The 23,801-nt window shown below is 22.5% G+C and overlaps 6 protein-coding genes across 9 annotated transcripts; 4 read left to right on the forward strand and 2 right to left on the reverse strand.

Annotated features, from left to right (window-relative positions):
- Window positions 1-1,029: 1,029 nt before the first annotated feature.
- Window positions 1,030-2,487, reverse strand: LOC122716836 (ninjurin-A-like). The gene is made up of 2 exons (XM_043940274.1): window positions 1,521-2,487; window positions 1,030-1,303 (listed from the first exon to the last, which is right to left on the reverse strand). Exons 1-2 carry the CDS (start codon window positions 1,791-1,793, stop codon window positions 1,106-1,108), a joined length of 471 nt encoding a protein of 156 aa, XP_043796209.1. The 5' UTR covers window positions 1,794-2,487; the 3' UTR covers window positions 1,030-1,105.
- Window positions 2,488-3,793: 1,306 nt separating this feature from the next.
- LOC122716766 (argininosuccinate lyase) lies at window positions 3,794-6,650 on the forward strand. Its single transcript, XM_043940139.1, is given in 13 exon segments — window positions 3,794-4,048; window positions 4,227-4,314; window positions 4,418-4,500; window positions 4,679-4,810; window positions 4,874-4,974; window positions 5,060-5,250; window positions 5,439-5,502; window positions 5,504-5,636; window positions 5,735-5,928; window positions 5,930-5,954; window positions 6,056-6,090; window positions 6,092-6,160; window positions 6,237-6,650. Coding segments are annotated over 13 exon segments (1,329 nt in total). The 5' UTR covers window positions 3,794-3,967; the 3' UTR covers window positions 6,370-6,650.
- A 123-nt stretch (window positions 6,651-6,773) lies between these two features.
- Window positions 6,774-7,577, forward strand: LOC122716924 (very-long-chain 3-oxoacyl-CoA reductase-like). Its single transcript, XM_043940441.1, has one exon. The coding sequence runs from the start codon at window positions 6,774-6,776 to the stop codon at window positions 7,575-7,577; it is 804 nt and encodes a 267-aa protein (XP_043796376.1).
- Window positions 7,578-9,456: 1,879 nt separating this feature from the next.
- On the forward strand, window positions 9,457-12,578 carry LOC122716811 (lanC-like protein 2). Of its 3 annotated transcripts, none has more exons than XM_043940230.1 (10): window positions 9,457-9,476; window positions 10,020-10,196; window positions 10,289-10,468; window positions 10,543-10,694; window positions 10,819-10,966; window positions 11,073-11,213; window positions 11,661-11,840; window positions 11,923-12,069; window positions 12,203-12,305; window positions 12,387-12,578. In XM_043940230.1, exons 2-10 carry the CDS (start codon window positions 10,110-10,112, stop codon window positions 12,461-12,463), a joined length of 1,215 nt encoding a protein of 404 aa, XP_043796165.1. In that variant the 5' UTR covers window positions 9,457-9,476; window positions 10,020-10,109; the 3' UTR covers window positions 12,464-12,578. The 3 variants fall into 3 exon arrangements, with proteins under 3 accessions (XP_043796165.1, XP_043796164.1, XP_043796163.1); XM_043940229.1 differs by lacking the exon at window positions 9,457-9,476 and adding an exon at window positions 9,481-9,617; XM_043940228.1 differs by lacking the exon at window positions 9,457-9,476 and adding an exon at window positions 9,654-9,677.
- A 1,081-nt stretch (window positions 12,579-13,659) lies between these two features.
- On the forward strand, window positions 13,660-16,396 carry LOC122716899. 2 transcript variants are annotated; one of them, XM_043940397.1, is made up of 3 exons: window positions 13,660-13,718; window positions 14,321-14,468; window positions 15,955-16,396. In XM_043940397.1, exon 3 carries the CDS (start codon window positions 15,955-15,957, stop codon window positions 16,246-16,248), a length of 294 nt encoding a protein of 97 aa, XP_043796332.1. In that variant the 5' UTR covers window positions 13,660-13,718; window positions 14,321-14,468; the 3' UTR covers window positions 16,249-16,396. The 2 variants fall into 2 exon arrangements, with proteins under 2 accessions (XP_043796332.1, XP_043796331.1); XM_043940396.1 differs by lacking the exon at window positions 13,660-13,718 and adding an exon at window positions 14,536-14,660 and having other exon boundaries at window positions 14,218-14,468.
- Window positions 16,397-17,862: 1,466 nt separating this feature from the next.
- LOC122716898 (FACT complex subunit spt16) lies at window positions 17,863-23,382 on the reverse strand. Its single transcript, XM_043940395.1, has 20 exons — window positions 23,001-23,382; window positions 22,811-22,915; window positions 22,391-22,555; window positions 22,157-22,309; window positions 21,934-22,080; window positions 21,561-21,827; window positions 21,160-21,495; window positions 20,695-21,064; window positions 20,430-20,628; window positions 19,971-20,352; window positions 19,707-19,889; window positions 19,499-19,630; window positions 19,229-19,398; window positions 18,964-19,147; window positions 18,807-18,885; window positions 18,541-18,709; window positions 18,368-18,460; window positions 18,191-18,256; window positions 17,999-18,127; window positions 17,863-17,920 (listed from the first exon to the last, which is right to left on the reverse strand). The coding sequence occupies exons 1-20, from the start codon at window positions 23,067-23,069 to the stop codon at window positions 17,914-17,916; spliced, it is 3,405 nt and encodes a 1,134-aa protein (XP_043796330.1). The 5' UTR covers window positions 23,070-23,382; the 3' UTR covers window positions 17,863-17,913.
- Between the last annotated feature and the right edge of the window lie 419 nt (window positions 23,383-23,801).

A 23,801-nucleotide genomic window follows, 5' to 3' on the forward strand; every position in this document is an offset into this window, starting at 1 on the left:
AATTTGTTACGTGAATTTAAACAGTTTTAAAAAAATCATTGAATATATATCAAAATAATATTTATATTATTTATTTATCAATCATTCATTCTTATATATATTAGAAATTAAACAAAAATCAGATATGTATATCGATCTAATTAAATATTTTTGCCATGAATATAATGACATAAATAAAACATATGTGCACATATTTAAAAGATAAAAATAAAATATTCAAATTCTTGAATTGAATATATAATAATAATTATCTATCATCTTTATAAAATTATTAAATATTTTATTTATAAAATAAGAATTTTATAATTGTATTAAAATATTAAAAATAATATATATATATATATATATTATATAATTTATATATTTATTTTAATTTATATATTATATAATTTTACATATATATTATTATATATATATATATAAATTTGGAAATATTAAAGAAAATTTTGTGTAAATACATTTTGTAAAAAGAAAGTAAAATTAAAATACATTTGAATTAATTATATTAAATTAATAAAAAATCATTTTAAATTTTAGGAAAATGTAATTTTTTCATAAACTTCTAATTCCTAAAAATACGTATTATGCCATATTTATATAATTGAAATTGTTGATTTTATCAATGAATGTTTATCATATAAATATGTTAACAAATATAAAAGAAAATAGGTAAATTGTTGTAAATTATTTATTAATTTATTTACTGAAGATGAAATGAATACTGCTAGATAAAGTAAACTCGATAAAAATTTATTATATTTATTAGTTAAATATTTTTAATGTTTAATATTAATATTATCATTTGTCATATTATAAATTAAAAATAACATTTCTTTCTTTTCAGAAAAATATCAAATGTTCAATTATTTATTTGTAATTTAATCAATATTACATAATATATTTACATAGAAGATAGATATATATTTTAATATAAATTATAGAATTATATTCTTTATAAAAAAATTTAATGTCTAATAGGAATTTATAAATTATAAAACTATAATTTATTTATTTTACATATCAATTTTAATTTACTATCATTCACATATAAAGAAAGAAGAAAAAACGAAGAGTTTTTTTACAAAAATCAATATAAAAGATATATTTACATTTTATTATTATTTGTTGTTGTTTGTGGTAACGTAGAAACAGATATACTAAACGCGGCAATAAATACATTTATGATAGTTATTAGAAAAACACCGATTACTACGTAATTATTGATTTTTCGTGCTTGTAATGATTTTGATTGTCCTTTTATATCAAATCGACCTTTGAAAATCAGACTGATTCCTACGACCACCTAAAATTAAACAAATCAAAATATTTTAAATAGTTATTAATCATAACTAAGATCGTACAGATAATCTGAAAGAAATTCATTTATACTTAATTCATTGTTAATTCATGATTATTATTTATATTATTTATATTAAATAGATTTCATTCAATTGTATATTAATATTCGAGTCATATAAAAAAATAAGAAATTTAAAATTAATAATTATTATTTACTTTACCTGAAGAAAAAGACTGATGATTATTAAACTCATAATCAAATAAAATGTAGGACTCTCTCGTTGATACTCAATCAGATATCTTAATTGATTCGCATTGGCAGTGATTAGGGCAACATCCATCATACCTTGTGCCACGGTTTTTTTTGCGGCATAAGTATTGGATTGTTTATATGCTTGAGATTTTTTATCTATTGTATCGGTAGAAAACACAACATCTTTCACCACTACTTCTTCCATCACTTCCAATTTGTTTTTTTTCTCGTTTTCATCCATAATTTCTTTCTTATATTAATTTTTACTTCTTTTTTGTTTTTTAATCCGGTTTTTTAAACATGCAGTGTCTTTATTTTTTTCGGTTTTTGATTTTTTACGCGAAATAACACATCAATACATAATTTATTTCTTAAACTTCATAATTTCTTTTTTAAAAATCAATTACACACTTGTCACAATATGTTTTTTATTTTTAATATTCATTTATTTATTATGAACAAAAAGAATAATCAACTTCTAACTAAATTTCGTGATAATTATTCCGAGAAATGGGATTTCGTACATAACTATTGCTAGGATACTAATGTACGAAACAAAGTATTAAATTAAACTGTTTCAGTTGTTGTATGTAAATAATTCGTCAACAAATCATTATCACTTAGAATGTTTCTTCCGCATTCTCATTGTTTAATCACTAATATCAAAAATGGAAAACGCTTTGTTCAAGTATTTTTATGAGTAATTCAAGTAATTCAGATATGAGTTTGTCCTTTTTTACGCATTCTAATTGAACTTTAATACAATTATCGAATTATCAATCAATTAATATCGAAAATACATTTCTGTACATTTATATAAAAAAATCACATAACTTTTTCAATTTTTTTAATCGATAATAAAAAAAACTTGATAAATTCCGCATTTACTTGGACCGAAAATAAATATAAATAAAAATATTTTAGCTTTATATATTTTAACTTATCTATAAAAGTATTAGAAGAAACAAAGTCAGAGAAAAAATAACGATAACTATTATCGTATCGTTCTATATTAAAACTAAAATGATATGGTTTTGATGAAACCACATATAACACGTAATCAAAGGGAAATATTTAAGGACAATAAATGTACACATACAGTTTGTGTCAATCAAGTGTTAATTCACTATTTTTATCATCGAATATATACCATTTTTTATCGTATTCAGACAATAAAAACAAAAAGACAATAGTGATAATGAGAAACAATTTCAGCTATTTTCTCTGATTATTATTTGACTTAGAAATTTGTAGAATGTTAATATATTTATGACATTTTTTTATTCCTAAAAGTCAAAATAAAAATTTAATGTCAAGTCAATATAAAAATATTAATTACGATTTGTTTTATTAAATTATATATATATTATAACAATTGAAATTTGCATTAAATGAAACAAAACAGAGATAAAATGAGATATTTCTGTTATTGCCATTTTATATAAACTTCAATTGCTTATAATTTAATAATCTTAATGTCTTAATTTTTATTTTAATTTCTAGAATCGACTCTTCAAAAGTATTTCACAAATGCATTAACATCGTGCATATTTTAAAAAAAGTACAATTACAAAAATTATATAATAAATAGAAAAAATATAATAAAAATATAAACAATAAATAGAAGAAAGAAATTAATTCAATTAAATATTTGAATATAAACATTATGACATTTTTCTTCTTTTGTATTGTACAATTGTTGTTTTTTCGATTGTAACTTAAATTGATCAATTGCATTCCAAGATAAGATCCTTAGATACTTAGATAAGTAAATCATTATATGCGATCAACTTTTTTTATTTTTATTCTTCTATTCTAAAAGAAAAAAGTAACATGTTATATAACATATATAAAAATTAAATCTATCTAATGAAAGATAGATTAGATTAAAAAAGATGCAAAATATTATTTTAAAAATCAAAATTAATTATTTAATTTTTATCGATAATAATAATTACATTTAAAAGACGATACATGAATAATGATTTCATATTATTTCCATTAATAAAAAAAATATTCTTTTTTCCTATTAATTGTATTTATATTATATTTATCTTATGTAATTATGATATGTATAATATTTAAAAAAAACAGCACGATCTCTTTTGTGTCAGTGGTATTATTGATAAACTCGCAGAAATTTCATTATAAAGATTTCAGAATTTGCGTTTTATGTTCTTTCTGAAATAACAATTTATACAAAAGAAAAGTGTTGTAATTGACGAGTCATGCAGATGAGTTTCACTTTTTATGATATATATACAATTGATTAATACAGAGATTAAGTAAATTTCGATTTTATCAATGCGAGACACGATTCGTATTGATTAGCTATATATATATATATATATACATATATACACATTATATACATGCAAACAAGAAAATTACAAAAAATTATGGGGAGGCTGTTTTATGGATAATATCGATCCAAAATTTCATGATCTGAACGCATCGATTGATATTGATAAACGAATTTATACAGAAGATATAGAGGTTTGTATATAAAAAAATAAGAAATAATATTAAATATGTATGATTAAATATATGAAAATTTATATAAAACATTTATATATACAATATAACATTAAAGAAAAAGAAAAAATTAGAAATATATTTATTACATATTTAATATAATAATAAATACATTTTTTAATATTCTACAAATCTTCAGGGAAGTGTGACATATGCAAAAGCAATAAGATTGGTCAATCTTCTCACAGATGAAGAATTACAAGTTATACTGAATGGTCTCAAACAAGTAAAAAAAAAATTTGTATAATTTATAATTTATAATTAGTTATAACAAAAATATTAATTTCATGTGCTAAGACGATCGAATATAAAAAAAACATTTAATACAAATGAAAGCTGAATGGGAAGAGGGTCGATTCACTATACATATCAAAGATGAAAATATCCATACTGCGAATGAGCGTCGACTTACGGTATATATACATATTGATTATAATATCATTTTTTTTTAAGATGAATGTAATAGTTTAAATTGCTTTTATTTTATTAGAACAAATAAATAATGAATATTTACGAAAGTATAATATTTCTATTTTTCTTTTTCATAAGAATTCAAAGAAAATATTTATTTTTTTATTGGTTTCTTGATAGGAATTAATCGGGGATGTTGCAAAGAAATTACATATCGGAAGAAGTTGAAATGATCAAACTATAACTAATACAAAATTATGGCTTCGAAAAGCTATAGATGTGCTTTCAAACAAATTGATGAAATTCATTCAGGTAAGAAAGTCAAAATATATCAGCAAAAAGAAAAACTATAATTGGAACGAAAGATATATATAGGTTCTTGTCAATCGAGCTGAAAATGAAATAGAAATTATTATGCCCGGATACACTCATATGCAACGTGCTCAACCAATAAAATGGAGTCAATGGTTACTCAGGTATGAATGAAAATAATATAGTATAGATATGTTTTTTATTTGGAATTTGAAATTTAAAATAATAGAATTGAAATTTTGTTTATAATTATGCATGGTATGCTAAGGCAGATATTGAGAGATTACAAGAAATTCAAAGACGGGTAAACATTTTGCCTTTGGGCAGTGGCGCAATAGCTGGGAATCCTTTTCAAATTGATCGACGTACTTTGGCTGAATTGGATTTTTCTGAAATAACGGAGAATAGCATATATGCTATAGGAGATAGAGATTTTGTTGGTAAGCGAAAAACATTTTAAACGATATATTATATATTTATACAATATATTTATAACATATATTCAATGAAATCAATAATAAGATGTAAACATAAAGAACAAATTTAATTGAAATGTTAGAAAGATGTCAAAAAAGAAAAAAATTCTTTTTTCAATTTTCATATTATAAATTTTTTTTTTCTTTTAAAGTTGAGTTTCTTTTTTGGTCTTCATTAACGGTAATTCATCTAAGTCGTCTTTCTGAGAATTTGATTTTATAGCAGCGAAGAATTCGGTTTCGTGAGATTTGCTGATCAATTTTCTACAGATAGTAGTTTGATGCCTCAAAAACGTAATCCTGATTGTATGGAATTAATTCGAGGAAAAGCTGGTATTTTATTTAAAAAAGTTTGTAATTCTAAATAAGTTATTTTTAATGATAGATAGATGCATAGATTTGTACATTTAGATTATTTAATTATGTTTTATGGCATTTCATATTCTAGTGTATGGGTTTCATAACTACTTTGAAAGGAATTCCGTCTATATATAACAAGGATCTTCAAGAAGATAAAGAAACTATATTTTCTACTTTCGATATATTAGACAGTATATTTGTTATCGCTACAAATGCAATAAATACATTTGAAATAAAAAACAAAAAGTGCGAAAAAGCGCTAACATCTACTATGTTAGCAACTGGCATATTATCTTGTTCGAAAAGGGGTTAGTATTCGAAGTAAAAAATAATTTATTATAAATCAAATTTTTAATATTTTAAATCATCTAATTTTAATTTTTTTTTTTAAATAATGAATTTTTAATAGATACCGTTTAGAGAAGCTCATCACTTAACTGGAAAATGTTGCTTTGTCAGAATTATTAGAAGTATCTCTTTGTAAATTGTCACTTAAAAATTTACAATCTATAAGGTAAATTATTTGATTGAAAATTTAAATGAAAATTTATTTCATTGAAATATCCAATTTTTTATATTATATTTTTTAGTACTAAATTTCAAAAAGATGTGAGGCAAATTTGGAATTTTTCTCATAGTGTTGAACAATATAAAGTTACAGGCGGAACCAATATAACAGCATTAATAGAACAAATTAATAAACTTCGAACTTCATTGATATAATAATTCTGTCTAATAAAAATAAATAATAAAAAAATAATTCAAAATTAATATGTGATAAAGATTAGAAAGCTGTTTGATTTTTATGATTCTACTAATTTCTGTTCGACTGTTTCACGCTCCCACAATATGTCATCGCTCTACGTGCGTTGAGTATCGCACATGAATCTCTTTTCACGATTTTCCACCCGAATGTGACGAATTGCTTAAAATAATAAATGAAGTTATAAATCGTCTTGTGACATCCATTGAAAAGTAGAACAGAAACTATATCATTATTACGAATTATGTTGGCCGAGAAAATAGGTTATGCAGCGATTATATATTGGGGTTATAAATTTTCTTGCAATATAATATACCGAATATATAAGAATTTCTTCTCCGTGTCTGTGGTTGATTTATGCTCTATGGGTAAATGGGCAGTTGTCACAGGATGTTCCCATGGAATTGGAAGAGCATACGCGGAAACATTGGCGAAGATAGGATTGAATGTGATTCTAGTTAGTCCTGATACGGAAAATTTAAAAACCATTGCAAGTAATATCGAAGCAATGTACAATGTGAAAACAAAAGTAATTAAATTAGATTTATCGGAAGGCTTGGAAACATATAATGTTATCGAAAAAGAAATGTTCGGCCTAGAAATTGGCATATTAATCAACAATCTTGGCATGTCATATCCGCATCCAGAATATTTCTTGGATCTTCCTCATAAAGAAAAGATCTATATGAGTATTGTTCATTGTAATGTAGTAGTTGTGACAAATATGTGTCGTATTTTATTACCACAAATGGTGGTTAGAGGAAAAGGAGTTATAGTCAACGTAGCCTCCATGGTAGCAGTATTACCGAGCCCTCTGTTGACAGTCTTCGCAGCCACAAAAGCGTATATCGTGAAATTTAGTAGAGATTTGCAGATAGAATATGGAAAACATGGTATAATCGTGCAGTGTTTGTTACCAGGCACAGTCACTAATCATACCACAGAGTCACCACGATCAGGATGGATGGTTCCAACACCGGAAAAATACGTTCAGAGCGCGATTAAAACTATAGGCAAAGAAAATGTAACGACTGGATTTCTGCAACATTCCATTTTGATTGGAATAATAAAATTTATTTATCGAATATCACCGAGTTCTATCATCGTCTGGATGATTAATATCATGGAAGGAAATCGAAATAATGCGCTACGACGATATGTCGGATGACTTTGTAGAAATATTTTAATATATCAAGTTTTACTTAAGGAAAAGGTGCTTTTTGATTTTTTTTTTATATTATAAGATAATATAAAATAAGTTTCAATGAAATTGTAAAATTAAAGTAAAAGAAAATTCTATTTTTTTAAATTTTTGAAGATTAAAACAAAATGTAAATTCGAAATAGAATAATATTGAAAGTAGGCAAATTTATTCATTCAGAATTAAAATTTCTTTTGTGATTATATAATGATTAACGAATTAGAAATTATTTAACTTATTTATTCGAAAAATGATACTTTTAATTGCTAATTTGATTTCATTTTTTTTAAAGATAAAATAATTATTCAGGAAATATAAGAAATTATTATATATTAATAAAAAATTATAATAACTTAATGAATAACAAAATAAGATATAATGATAAAAATTATTATATCGTGAAAAAATTCTTTTATGTCACATTATGTTATAAATAAAAATGAATAATTATTTTTCTTATAAATGATAGAAGCGATAATAAATTATGAATATATTATGAATATAATCATAATTATATTTTATTTTCTTGTCATATTTTTCGTTTTTTCGACTTTTTTTTTTATGATAATTCATATATGAAAGAATTTTCTGCATAAAAGTTATACTTTACCATTTTTTTTTTATTGATAATTATATTTCGCCACAAACGAGATATAGAATAAATCTAATATTTATTGTACTTTTTATTCCATATCTCAAACCCTTATCATTTTAATGTTATCTTTTCTACCGATTCTATTCAGAATAATATTATAATATTACTAAGAGTTGGAATTAGAAATAAATTTCGATATAAAATTAACAGATAAAAAAAAATGAAACAAATTCTGTTACATATATAATATATGTATCATGTATATATGAAGTATTGCATTTTATAGATATATTGTAAAATAAAAAATGTAATATTTATATTTTTTATAAAAAATTAAGATACATTGTAGTTTTAAAAAGAATTGATAAAAGTGTATTTGATATCCTCTATCTAGTCTGTGGTCAAGTGCTAAAAGTAAATATAAAGAAACAGAATAAATATTAAAAGAAAAATAGAGAAAAAGTAAAAATTCAAGAATCAGAATTATTTCTTCTAACTGCCAATAATCGAAATTTTGAAAAATATTGTTTAAATTAATTTATTAAATTTATAAATAATTGAAATTTGTGTTAAATGAAGATAAAAATAAAATGTGATAAATGTTCTATTTCCGTTTCAGCGTCGCAACATTTTATTCCTATCTTATTTCATTCAAGCAAATTTCGATTGTTTATAACTTAATAAATAAATCTTAATTAATATTTTTGTATACTAACTTTTGTGTTTTTGTCTTTTTGTCTTTAGAATTGATGAGTCTCCATAAATATTTTAAAAATATATTAATATTAATATATACATAAATAAACTATTTAATTTTATTTTAATATTGAAAGCATAATTGAGTTTTTAACAAGAAATTTATAGTTCTATTTTATGGCGAAGAGTAAAAGAAATATATAAAAATATATTAAGAAATATTATAAAAATTAAAAAAAACAGAATAAAAAAGAAAAAAATTAGGAAGTGGTTAGAAACAAAAAGAAAAACAACATAAACAAAGAACAGATAATAAATGACAAAAAAGAAAAGTGAAAAAGAAGAAAAATACACGGAAGGTAGATACAATTGAGAGATTTTATTAGAAATAAAATAGAAAGCAATTTTATACGATAGTTATTGATTTCGTCTTAATATTTATTAAAAGATAAAAGAAAAAAAAAATTCAATACATACAAAATAACAAAAAGGTAAGACAGTTCATCTTGTATATTCAATTTGATTATATGTCAAATCGGTAACGTTGGAAACGACACGAAGTGATAATTTCATTCGTAAGTTGCTTCATAAGTATTTTTGTTTCGATAACTCGAATATTTTGTTACGATTATAACTTTAAATATAAAAGTCTTGTTTAACTATAAACTTCTTTATATTACAAACGTTATATTCAAAAATTTAATTTTTTATAGCAGGTTTGTCAATAAACGATATAGTATATTTTTAGAATAATGCGACAAATTCTTACCTTCTCAGTATGTTTTTAAAATCTTTTTTTTCATTATGATTATTAAAATATAATTAATATTAAAAAAAATTTATTTGAAATTTTTTATATACTCATTTTTAGATATATCAATATGTGTTTGATAAATATCACTTAATTAACTATTTATTTTCTAACCTTTTTACTAATTTTGTCAATATAACACAATATAATATTTAATAATCAATAATTATTAATTATTAATTGTTTTATGAATAATTTTTAATTGTTTTATGAATATGAAAATTATAATGTGTGATATATTTATAATATTTTAAAATATTAAAATTATTATTAAATATAAAGTATCAGATTATATTATCTTTTCTAGACAAGTTTCATATATAAAATAAAGAAAGAAAGATTTGGCATAAAATATATAAATATAATTAATCGATTTACACATTTAATTCGTATCAAAATGGACACTGCTCGGCATTATGATAATCCATTTGAAGATTATCCTAATGCTACAGTAAATTTTGTTGTGAATACAGCAACTAATGAAGTAAGTATTTTATTTATAAATTAATCAATAATTAGATTATAAATTATTTATAAATAAATAGAAATTTATATACTAAATTTTATGTTTATTAGATCACTGAAAATTATAAAGAAACATTAAAAGTACAAACAAAGAGATTAATAGATCAATTAGAAGAAAATGAACACCAGTGGACTTATCATGATGATTATTCTGTATATACTGGATCAGCAGGAATTGCATATATGTTTTATCAATATGGAAAGTGTTTTAATGAACCACACTATATTGATGTATGAATCTTTTAATATTTTTATTTTTTTAAATGATAAATTATTTTTTAAATTTATATATATTTTTTTAACAGAAAGCAATGGAATTAATAAGAATATGTATACATAGATGCAGAAGTAAAAGAGAAATTACATTTTTGACTGGTATTGTGGGTCCATTAACTTTGTCTGCAATTATGTTTCATTCACAAAACAATTCTACTACAACACAAGATATAATTTCAAGGTAAATACTTTAATTTTTTAAATTAATTAATTTATATTTTATAGTATATTAGAAATAATATGTATATAATATTGTTTAATAACAAAATAAATTAATTTTTATATTTTTTTATTATTATTTCCAGAATAAAATCACTATCTTCTTATGTTTTGGATGAAAATAGTGGTTTGCCTGATGAATTACTTTATGGAAGAGCTGGTTATCTCTTTTCCCTTCTTTTTCTGAATTCAAATATATTTCCTGCTCCTATAGAAGATGAACTTATTAAAAAGGTAATAAAAATTAAACTTAAAATAAATAACAGTGTAATATACTGTTAAATATATAATATTTAATAATATCATATATATTATTTTAATTAAAAAAATATTATATCAGGTTATTGCAGTCATAATTAAATCTGGAAATTTGTATTCTGCTTCAAGAAGGTACAAAACACCTTTAATGTATATTTGGCATGGAACAGAATATATTGGTGGTGCACATGGATTAGCTGGAATACTTTACATATTGTTACAAGTATGACATCTCTGTTATATTTTAATAATTGATAATAATATTTTTATAGTAATATAATAATATTATTTTTTTAATATATAGAATAGTCTGCATACTATTGTAAAACATTTTTTTCTTGGAAACTATAATAGAAATCGATTTTTTTTTTATATTTCAATGATACAAGAAGGCTGATTTGAAATACAAAAGATTTTTTTGCAACGGCTACAAAGGAAAGAAACCACCTTCTTTTTTTTAAATGAATGGTATATTAATTTCTATTTATTAAAATGCCTGAATAATATTTGCTTTAAACATTTTTTGTTATTGTTCATAATTAAAAAGTCATTTTCCTAGCATATTTTCACATGCTAGTTAAAAAAAACAACTTGTAAAAATTTTATGTAGACTATCCTGTTTATCTAATTTTGAAAAGTATAATAATTTTAAACATAACTAATATTATAGGCACGAAAATATTTAACAAAAGATCAATTAGAGAAAGATATAAGACCTGCATTAGATTTTCTTCAGAATTTACGATTTCCTTCTGGAAACTTTCCAACTGCTATTGGAAGCCACAGTGATAAAATACAATGGTGCCATGGTGCACCTGGAATGACTATGTTGTACTGTTTAGCTTATGAGGTTAATATTGTTTAACTAATTTCTAATTTTTAGTAATTAAATATCTAATATATCTAATATATTATTAAATATGAATATATAGATATATGAAAATAAAAATTATTTAAAAACTGCTCTGCAATGTGGAGAATTGATTTGGTCAAGAGGAGTGCTTAAAAAAGGATATGGAATATGTCATGGCGTATCTGGAAATGCATATACGTTTTTATGTCTTTTTCAACAAACAAAGGTTAAGTTAAATTTAAATATAAATATATAATATATATATAATAGTTAAATATAATAATGTAATAGATAATGTAATAGATAAATATATAATATAGTTTTAATAAATATCAATAAAATATTGATTTTATGTGCAGGATGTAAAATATCTTTATAGGGCTTGTAAGTTTGCAGATTGGTGTATGGATTATGGAACACATAGAAAAAAGATTCCTGATAGACCATTTTCATTATTTGAAGGTATTTTATTACAAATTATTATCGAGTTTTATTATTTATTATTTATATTTATTATTAAATTAATAATCTGTATTATTTTAGGTCTTGCTGGTACAATTTATTTCTTGATCGATATTCAACAACCGCTCTCAGCAAAATTTCCAGGATATACTATTTAAATTCAATATATTTCGATAATATGTTTCTTTTGCATAAAAATTAATGTCTAAGATATAAAAGCAATTCAATTTAAATTCATGGATTTTACCTATATAATTTATCTATATATTATATATTTATATTTCGAATGTATAAAAATCAATGTATATCTTATTAAATAAACAAAATAAAATAATTTACAGTATCATATAAGATATTGTACGTTCCATATTATCCATCGTTTTTTATCATTATAATTTTTTTATACATTTATTTTTAATTTATTTTTAAAAATATAAAAGAATTATAGAATAAATAATAAATGAGAAATTGCAAAAAAATATTCGTATTTTTAATCCATGAAGTGAATTTTATGAATTCGCACAAATTATACAATAACAGGATTATATTTTTTGTAGGAATTTCTTTACCTTGAAAGCTATTCATTGATAGAAAGAAAAATTATAATATTTTCAAAAAATTATTTAAATTTTATCCGCGATCAGAAAATTTTAGTTAATAATATATTATATTTTAAATTATATTTTGTGACTAGTAATAGAATTCGATTGAGGCAAGTCTCACCATGTAGAAAGTATATTTAATGGCATATATGAAATGTATACAAAGTTCAGGTTCGAACTAATTCAATTTTAGTAATCGCAAAACTTCGATTTAAATAAGTCACGAATACAATTTCTTTTGCAAAATGTGTTTATTTCTATATCTTCATATGTTTTGTCACATAACTCAAACTTTCTTTGATTAATTTTTATATAGATAATGCTTCGAATTTTTAATCTTCATTAAAATAAAATTATCATTATAATAATTTATTGGACAAGAAATAAAAAGAGATTAAATTCATTATTAAAAATAATTTTATATATAAATTTATATATGATAAAAAATAATTAAATAAAATTTTTTCAAATCTAAAGTACAAAATATAAAAAATTTAATGATATTTTCTTGTAGGTTTTCATGAATTAAGAAATGAATATTATTTTTGTATTTATTAATATTTCAAGAAAAACAAGATAAATAAATATTTAAATTTACATTAAATATTATAACAAAAAAAATAATATTTTTTTGACAAACCAATAAAAGGAAACTAAAAGTGAAACGTTAATCGAATACTAATGGTTTTTCATAACATATTGGTAACAGGCCACAGTATTTATAACGAGTCGTGCATTAGTATTTGTAAAAGTGAAAAGTTTAGAAGAATTATTTGAATTAAAAATATCAGTAATCAGTATATATAATCATGTAAGTATATATCTAATTATAAATAATTATAGAAATATTATTAATTATATATATTATTAATATATATATTATATATATATATTTTACATATATAAAATATATAAAATATTATATATTATTAAATTGTCTTATAGAAAATCAAAATCAATATATCAAAATATTTATAATTTATAATTAAAATTCTTTTTATTATAAAAAAAATATTTTTATTATAAATGTTATTTTTATATAAGAATTATTATTATATAATAATATTATTATTATAAGATTATTATTAATATTAATATAATTATTATTATTATAAGAAAAATTTATTAATGATATTTATTACAATAAAAATTAATCTAGTTAAGCAAAAAATAAGCAAAATAAACGAACATTATAATTACATATGCTATATAATAATGATGAAATAATAATGATGAATAATGATGAAATATAATATCATATATATAAAAGTACATAATATATATAATAGTGGCAATAATTACTTCAAATTCTCCATTTGGAGAAATCAATGATAAATAAAAAACTAAAAGAACGGAAAAAAAGTAATTGCGAATTTAAATATTATTTAATTTAATTTAAGTTTTTTTCTTAAGTATTAACTAATTGGAAGAAAGATTCTCCGATATAAGAGTGGTGTACTATTGCCGTATGGTAAGCATTTCGAGTATAAAAGCCGCTTCTGCCGATTGCGCGCTTAGTTTCACTTCACGTTAACCAATTGTGAAACAACACACTACTGACGTGAGTACCATTCACGAAATCGTTTTTACAATTATTATTAGGCTTTCTTTTACTATTAATCTTGCAGCATTTGCATCGACATCAGGAAATTATATTTTTTATTGAATAATTGTTAGTCAGTTAAATTGACTTTATTGATATATGCAATTATATATCGGTTTATCTATTTCTAGAATTCAACATTAAATCAATGTAAGTTAAAATTTTTTATAAATTTAAATTTAAAATTAGATTTTTTTTTTTTGTTTAGGATAAAATAGATGAGAGTTAATCTACTTGACAGAAAATTGTATCTTATATTATAATTTATCACTAATAAGAGTGAAAGTATAAATACATTTTCTTAAAGAATTAAATTAATTAGTTTGAAAATCTAAAGATAAATTGTAAAGATATTGATTGTGATATCACAATTAAAATTATCAATGAATATCGTTTCTATTTTATTTTATAATTGTAAAATATAAAACAATAATAAAAAACAAAATTATTTCATCGATATTTTATTTGTTTCTTTCTTTATTAATTTTAATATAAAAAATTATCAGCTATTAGGATATAATTTATCAATTTCATCATTCTTTTAATAAAGTTAAATTATTATTGTAGCGATTTTTAATTAGTTCTTTTTTATTTTTATAAATTGCACTTTGTATATATTGCATCAATTCTTGCACGAAAATATTATGTAACTATAAATTTTAGTTTATATTTTTAATTTTTACATTCGTTTAATTATTCGTTACATTATATAAATATAATAATTAAACGCTTATTTAAGAAAATTTAATTTATAATTTTATTTGTGATCGCATTATCTATTGATTCTTTCTGTTTACTTTCATTTATAGTTTATATCACATATATTTATAGTTTATATACTTATATATTCATCATTTTTACGATTTAAAATTTTTAAATTTTATATTAAAAAATATTATAGAAAATATTATAGAAAAATTAGTATAGAAAATTTGATATTGAATTAAATAAATCAATATTATGTAATTAATAATTTATTAACAATATAATTACATAAATATCTTTCTTCGCGTAAGCATATATATATATATATATATATACTCATTATTTTGTATGTTTTCGTTCCATTAAATAAAAAATTGCAAAAAATGAATTTTTTCTTATAATGATAAAATACAATAATAAATAAATAAATATCATTTTTAATTCCAAATTAAATTAAAATTAAATTAAAAAAAATTATCTCATTAAAGATAAATATAAGATGTTTTTTACTTTCACACATTTATTATTGAAACAAAACCTGATGTCTAATGCTTTGAAATTTTCATCAATTTATATATAATCTAATGATAAAAAAATTTCATTTAAAAAAAAAATAAAAAATTTGACAATTTTTTAAAAAATATATTTAAAAAATAAAATAATAAATTAAAGTTACGTAAAAAAATTAAAATAATGAAATATTAAAAAATTATTCAATTTTTACATTTATTTATTTTAGATGGAAATTCGTTTCATGCTATTAGCAATATTATTCGTTGTGGAAATAATTATGGCATTTCCACAAAAAGATGGTCAAATTTTTAGTAATGAGGCTATAAAACAAGCACAGAATACTTATCTTATTCCAAAAGATGCGACAATACAAAAAGTTCAAGAAGGTATTGAACTGGCAGCTTATGAGTCAATTCCTGGAGAGCAGAAGATCAATCTTTTTGAAATTTTGGGAGCACATGTTCCATCGGAAGTGGTGAACAATCTCCAAGCCCAGATTGACCAAATAGGACGAAATTAAATTCGCTTGCTCTTTTCCATTGCTATCGTCGTTTCCTTGTAAAAAATTTTTTTACTTAAATTTAAGTTTTATAACAATTATTTATAAAATGATACGATGTATTTAGACTTTTCCATTTTTGATAAATAAATGATTAAAAATACTATAATATATTTGTACAATTTTTAATTTTTAAAAATTGTCTTCATAAAAAAATAATTCAATAATAAAAATTTATATGCTTAATAAAAAAACTATTTAAAAAATCATGATGATTTATTTTACGATTTTATAAAATTTGTTACATACTTAAAATACTTTAAACTGGCTTCCTGCAAACATCATTCGTAAAAGGAATATTACAACACGCATTCCAAGTAACATCATTCATTATAAAAAAAAAAAAAGTGTCATTCGTAAATTGTGAAATGTCGAACTAAGTAACCTGCCAGAATTATATATGTACCTAGCGATGTTGGAGAAAGCTGCAGAACCACTAACCAGAGTTACACTTTCACTTCACCTACATTTATGTTATTATTGAAACGGTTCTTCTTTGGCATCTGTTACATGGCATTGCAGAGAAATTTAAATAGATCAAACTATCTTACATTTATTATAAAAAAAAAAAAAAAAAAAAAAAAAAATATATATATAATAAATTTTTAAAAATTCTACTTTTATTTTAATTTCTCTTTCACATGAATTTTTTCATAATCTTTCCTTTTTTTAATATTAACAGAAAATAATTATATAAAATTTAAAAGGTGAAATTAATTTTTGTTTAAATTTGTAAAAAATAATAAAAATTCAATAATAGTGCCGTTTTTAAAAATATATAACTGTGTTTAAATAACAACAATTCTATTTTGTGAGCACTGTAAGTGACAATGTTTTGTACATGGTTTCTTTTGTACACATAAAAAAGTATTTATTTTGTTTACTAAGGTACAAATTTCAGAACTATGCGAACAGAATTATCAAAGATTTTGATCCATCTCAGCTTTCTTCGCTTAGTAAATTAATATCTATGTTCTGGATGTCTTATGTACGATAATTACCATTAGTGCATTGTCTTGCATTGAGAGCATATTACATTATACTTGTAAATTTTCTTATTGTTTATTATAATTACGAACTAATTTTCATGTCCATTTTATAAAGAACAATGATATAACAGACAAGAAAAGTTTTTTCTTGTTTTTATATATACTATCTGTACAATGAATGCCTTTTAATGCTTTAATGCATTTTTAATTCATAAACTTAATAAATTATTATATATACGTTTGAATACTACTAGCAAACGAATAATGGAATGAAATGATACATGTTAGTAGCTATATTATATAATTAACATTGACATTTTTTTACTTAAAAAAGAATGTTTTATATACAAGTGATAAAAAATGTTCATACATAAATTTATGTTAAATTACCCGTACAAGTTCATACATATTATGTCGCTATCAAGTAGATACTGTCAAGTATTTGAATCTTAGTAGCACACTATCAAACTTTTAAATAATATCAACAGATCGTTTGCTAACAGTTTAAATAAATCAATGCAAGAAAATGTACTATTTTTTAAATATAATCAACGTACCATAAGAAAATTTAATATAGAATTAACATTTAGTGTTCGTGTTTTCATATTTATTTCCTTCAATGCGTAGACAATATTTCTTATTTTCTGTAATAAAAACATAAACAATATTATAAAAAATATTATATATTGGTATAAATTAATTTATAAAATATTTATACGTACTTAGATTTTTTCGATCCCCTATCGTTTCTTTCTGTACTTTCTTCACGAGATCGTTTCTTACTACTAGATGAAGAGTGATTAGATGATCTGTGTTTATCATGTTTATCGTGTTTATCACTCTTCTTGGGGCTAAACAGAAATAAAATATCAAAAATAATAACAACAAATATACATATATTTATTGTTAATCACCTGTGTTTGGATGATTTGGAAGGAGACACTTTCTTGTGTGATCCTCCACTTCGTGATCGATCCGATCTTTAATTATTAAAGCATATACTTAACACAATTTTACAACAAAATTATATGTTTCTAAGTCTAATATAATCAAAATTTTATATCACATTCTAAAATCACGTAATTTCTTACCTATGTTTATCCGACGATGATGATTTTTTGTCTTTACTACTGGACGAACTTTTACTTTTTGAACTTGAAGAACTCTTGTGTTTCGAATTATGCCTATAAATTATAGATGATGTTGATACGAAGTCTATGAAGTTAATAACAGACTTACGAAAATATAAGATTATATAACATACCTATCTTTTGATGGTGAAGGTGAATGTTTTCGACTTCCTTTCTTTTTTTTACTTGAATTATAATCATCATGAAACCGATCTTCTCCTCTTTCTTTATCTTCCTCAGCTGCTTCTCGTTCCAAATCAGACCAGTCTTTACCAGATTCTTCAGAACTACCTAATTCCTCTTCTAAAATATAAATTTAATAAAAAAAGAAATGTTAAATAATAATCAAAATATATTTTTTTTTTATTTATAATATTTAAATAACATTTTTGAATATTACCTTCACTATCTGAGTCTTCTGAAGCTTCAGAATATTCAGAATCATCATCAGACTCTTCCTCACTATCTAAGTCAGATGGCTAAAAATAAAGTATAAGATATAAAATTCACATAAATTTTTATTATATTATATTATTTATAATTATTTAATTGTATACCTCATAAGCATCATCTTCTTCTTCTTCTTCATCTTCTACTTCATCATTTTCTGCATCACTTTCTGGATCTAAGAAACTCCAACCACCACTATCAAAGAATCCTACTGGATCATCTGTGATAGTTTTCATAATTTTTGTCCAATTTAAAGATTGTACACCTTCTGTATATCTGATATCACACGAACTAAAAAAAATATAATATATCTATAATTAATTTTTAAGAAATAAATTAATAAAAAAGAGAAAAAACGCAAAAAAAACTTACTTTAACCATTCCTTTACATGATCCAGCATGTTCATGGGAATAGCATTTAACATAGCGACTTTTCTATGATAATCTTTGAAAACAAAAATCATATCAAAGTTCTTAAGATGAAATTGTACTCTTTCAAAGTGAACAAGTTCAACATCTTCCAAAGTAATAACAAACGGAGGCTAAAATAAATATTATAAATAATAAATTGATATTATATATTATACAAATATATATATATATAAATATATATAAAAAATATATATAAACGATAAAATTTACCCATTCTGTAAGATTTACTAAACATCCACTAGTAGGTTGCAAAAGAACAGTACTCCTGAATGGTGCACCAGGAAATCCCAATTCTCGAAAAGGTGTATCAAACTCAATTTCTTGCTTTGTCATACTTTCAACCTAAATAATATTTATTATTTCTTAAAACGTATTTATTAATTTTGCAAAATAAAATATTTTAGTCATTAAACATTACTTTTTCACAAAAACTTTTAAAAGCAGTTTTTAATTTATGCCTAAGTTCACGTTCTGATTGTTCTGCAGCAAGATCGTCACGATCATGCATGTGTTGATGTTTCCCTAAATCTGTAGTAATTTCACCAACTTCTGTATAAAATTGTACATCCACATGTTTTTTTTTACCAAACATGATTGCGTGCTGAAAAAAGTTTAATATAAATATTTAATAATTAAGTTTTTATAAAAATAAATAAAAAAAAATAATATAAAGGATATATACTTTTAAATGAAAATGTAGCAATATAATCATTTCGCCATCACATGGTTGAAAAAAGGCATTCTTAATGTTATTGTAAAGAATATCAACTTTATCGCCTCTAACCGAAGTATAGCGAAATCCATTTACATGTGCTTCTAATCCTCCTGTCATTCTCTTTGAAACAATATTTGGTCGAATGTATAAATCTTTTAATTTTGGATTACCCTTATTTTGAGATAGTATTAAAGTATCTTGTTTTACAAGATCTTCCTTCTCTCTTTCTTCTGCCTCTCTATTTTTAAATTTTTTTTGAACTTCTTTGATTAATCTAAAAGCTGTATTTAAATTAGAAGACGGTGCTGAAATTTCACCAGGTTCTTTGGTATTTGTACTTCGATATGTTCTAAAAAATAATAATGTTATAAAAAATTGTAAATATCATAATAAATGATAAAAAATCTAACAAAATAATATACTAACACTTCTTTTACAAATGTAGCATCAGGTTGTGGATAAGATCCTCCTTCATTTCGACCCATTGTGGCACCAGGATGAAAAAAATTTATTCGGAGATATGTATAATCTCCTTCTACCGACTGTGAAATATTTTTAATTGTGGATATATGAAAAGGTACAGGAATTCCAAAAATAGGGAGAATTACAGTTTCATATTTTTTATCTGAAATATGAACATGCAATGTAATATAATGCATATATAAAAATTAATTTATATAAAAATACTTACCAACATATAATTTCAGTTCTTTTACTTCTGGTTCTCGTGGCATATGACTTAGACTTTTATATGATATGGTTGATTTCCGTATTTTTTCTTGTTCTTTTCCACCAGACTGTTGTGCCAATCGAGCTTTTGCAACTTCATTTAATTGTTGTGCTAATTCTTTTTGATGTTGTTTTCTTTTTTCTTCAGAACTATGTTCTGTTCTTAATTTAGATTCTATTACAGCTGTTCTTTTTCCACGACCAAGAATCTCAGGTTTAGGTTCATTTTCTTTTCCACTTCCTTCTTCCTCTTCTTCTTCTTCATCCTTAACAAATATTCCAATATTTTTTACTTTTTTCTTTGATGGTGTCAAATTTGTAGCAGGTTGTCCCTAAAATAAACATATCATTTTAATTTGCAACATATTTATAAAAAAAATATATAACAATTTAAATCCAACATAAACAATATAACATAACATAATACCTCATTAATCATAACTGTGTCACCAATGAAAAGAGCATAAATTTTTCCTTCTTTATCAGTAGCTTCTGAATTAATAAGATTTGCCAATCCAACGTTAACATTAAATACCATGCCTTTCTTTAGTGTTGCATGAATTTTTGGACCAATGAGTAAAGAGCTTTCTCTGAATTCAATACCCATTGCAAATCCAAAATGTTTTGTTAAATGATCTAACATTTCTGGTTTTTCATCTTTTACATATTTAACACCTGTTTCATATACTTCGCTTATTTTTACTCCTGCTACTAATTTTTTTAAAATTTCCTCTTCTAATTGCAAAAGAAAATTATAATTGTCCTAAAAATAAAAACATATTATAAAACAACTAATTTATTATTAATTTATTTTATTTTTTTGTTTACCTCAATAGTTTTAGTAGGATTTACTAATAATGTTCGTACTATATTTGAACAATAAGATTTATAACGTGCTCCAAGAGAACAGACAATAACACCAAAATGCAAAGTATTCTTATCACTAACAACACTAAACTTTAGAGAATAATTTCCACCACTTTGTATTATCGCAGGATAACACATATCTACTTGAGTAACATCAACACTAGTCACATACTTCTTATTTGTTATAGCTGCATCTACACCTTCTGCAAGCTTTGAATGCTTAACTTTCTAAAATAAAAATAATTATATTAAGTTAAGATGAATTTCAAGATATAAATATTTATATTTTTAAATTTCTAAATAAATAAATAATATATAAATAAAAATCAAATACCTTATCAGAATCTATAATTTCCATAATTTGATCTTTAAGATATTTTGTAAAAACGTCCACAGATACTAAACATGCTTTTTTTACTGTAAGAATTTCAGCATCTTCTTTTGGACACATTACATATGCAGCTGCAGCACTTACATCAATCTAATATATAATGTCATAATCAAATTCTATAATATTATAATATTGATATATTGTATAATACAAAACAACATCATACCGTATCAAAAGATTCTGACTTTAAAGCAGCTCTCCATGCATCCATAAAGGCACCTGGATAATTTTCTTTAGAAAAAACACCCAATGTTTTACCCTTCTTACTTTGTTTTATAATTTCAATAAGTTTGGCAAAATTTGCTTTGTCTTCATCATTCTTGAAAATGAAATTATGATCAATATTAACTAAAATCATATGATTATTTTTAAAAAAATGTAAATTATAAAAAATACATACTCTATCTCTCACAAGAAGTTTCACAGGAGGTACTCCAGTTTCTTCCGTTTTCTGATTTTCAAGTTTTCTTAAGAATTCAATCTTTTTTTTGCTAGCCAAAAAACAAATAGATTCTTCTGCTAAGATCATTATAGTATCTGTAAGTTCATAACTCAGGAGCCATGTCTAAAATAATATATCAACATTAATTTTTTATAAACATAAAAATAACAATGTTTTAATAACAAAATAAAAAGTTTTATTTTAATTATATAAATAAATTTATTTTCTAAATTTAATAATTGCGAATTATTTTAAGTTTTACTGTCACAAAATAAAAATATAAATGTTTTTTGAGTCACAAAAATTAGGTTATTTTATCGTTACCAAATACGCAATACAAAATACAACACGTAGTATCAATATCTAAGAAAGCATTACTTGCAACGCTGTCGATTTGCTATATACAATATCTTCATCCGTGCCCACAGCGGAGACGAGACAATCCATTTTACTAAAACTGTCATCTGTACCAATTTCTCCATCCTATTTAACAAAAACAATTATTCTTATTTATTAAATAATTATGTTTATTTTTAACGATGAAATAAATCATTATAACTCATTTTACCTTCCATGCCGTATAAAGTCGCTTCATACGCCGAAAGAATGTCTCTTTATCAACAGATACGTTTGCCATGTTGTTTTAAACTCGTTCAGCGTAACACAACACGCGGTTGTATGAAATCAACCACAGCCTACCTAAGTACTAAGTAAGTACTCTATCTATATATATAAAGTAGACTATGAATCAACTCGACATTAAATTATAATAAATCTTTTCAGCTTAAATGATAACGAACGAAACATTCAAATGATAGAAAATGCTATGATATTATCACATTTTCCTTAATATTAAACAAGTATTGCTATTAAAATTCGTTACTCGTTATGAAAGTGGCGGGAATTATAACCAAACTGCAACTGTAATCCACAACTAAAGCACACGGCGGGAACGGTTTAATGCAATATAGTTGGTTGCCAATCAAAGAAAATTCAAACGCTACAAGCGGTCAATTAGTTAACTAATTTTAATATTACTATACATTGGTATAAATCAATTTTAAGCATTATTATTAAAATATAAATTGAAATAATAAATAATAGTATATTAATACAAAAATATTTTTATTTTTTAAAAAAAAATGTAAACTAGTAAAATAATATAAATGCAAAAATATTTTTAATATAGATATATAAATATTTTTTTAATATAAATTATTTTTTATGATGTTAAAATGTTATTTTATTATTTTCGTCATATATCAATTTATAAAAAATAAATGACCATAAAAAAAATATATTTAGTGAAGAATCTTAAGTTTACTTAATCTGTGACTAATAGTAATAAGTATATGCAGACATGTGTACA

Source organism: Apis laboriosa, unplaced genomic scaffold (assembly GCF_014066325.1).
Source record: "Apis laboriosa isolate Shangri-la unplaced genomic scaffold, ASM1406632v1 scaffold49_cov149, whole genome shotgun sequence".
In the NCBI taxonomy this organism is placed as follows: Eukaryota; Metazoa; Arthropoda; class Insecta; order Hymenoptera; family Apidae; genus Apis; species Apis laboriosa.

What these genes read in the sequence shown, in the direction of transcription:
- LOC122716836 (XM_043940274.1), bottom strand. Translation starts at nt 1,793, where the DNA reads ATGGATGAAAACGAGAAAAAAAACAAATTGGAAGTGATGGAAGAAGTA. An exon ending in TCATCAGTCTTTTTCTTCAG is followed by an intron (nt 1,304 to 1,520) that starts GTAAAGTAAATA and finishes GTTTAATTTTAG; the next exon opens with GTGGTCGTAGGAATCAGTCT.
- LOC122716924 (XM_043940441.1), top strand. Translation starts at nt 6,774, where the DNA reads ATGGGTAAATGGGCAGTTGTCACAGGATGTTCCCATGGAATTGGAAGA.
- LOC122716811 (XM_043940228.1), top strand. Translation starts at nt 9,654, where the DNA reads ATGCGACAAATTCTTACCTTCTCA. An exon ending in TACTTTACATATTGTTACAA is followed by an intron (nt 11,214 to 11,660) that starts GTATGACATCTC and finishes CTAATATTATAG; the next exon opens with GCACGAAAATATTTAACAAA. An exon ending in GTCTTTTTCAACAAACAAAG is followed by an intron (nt 12,070 to 12,202) that starts GTTAAGTTAAAT and finishes TTTTATGTGCAG; the next exon opens with GATGTAAAATATCTTTATAG.
- LOC122716899 (XM_043940397.1), top strand. Translation starts at nt 15,955, where the DNA reads ATGGAAATTCGTTTCATGCTATTAGCAATATTATTCGTTGTGGAAATA.
- LOC122716898 (XM_043940395.1), bottom strand. Translation starts at nt 23,069, where the DNA reads ATGGCAAACGTATCTGTTGATAAAGAGACATTCTTTCGGCGTATGAAG. An exon ending in TGCTACATTTTCATTTAAAA is followed by an intron (nt 19,890 to 19,970) that starts GTATATATCCTT and finishes AACTTTTTTCAG; the next exon opens with CACGCAATCATGTTTGGTAA. An exon ending in TAGTAAATCTTACAGAATGG is followed by an intron (nt 19,399 to 19,498) that starts GTAAATTTTATC and finishes TATTTATTTTAG; the next exon opens with CCTCCGTTTGTTATTACTTT.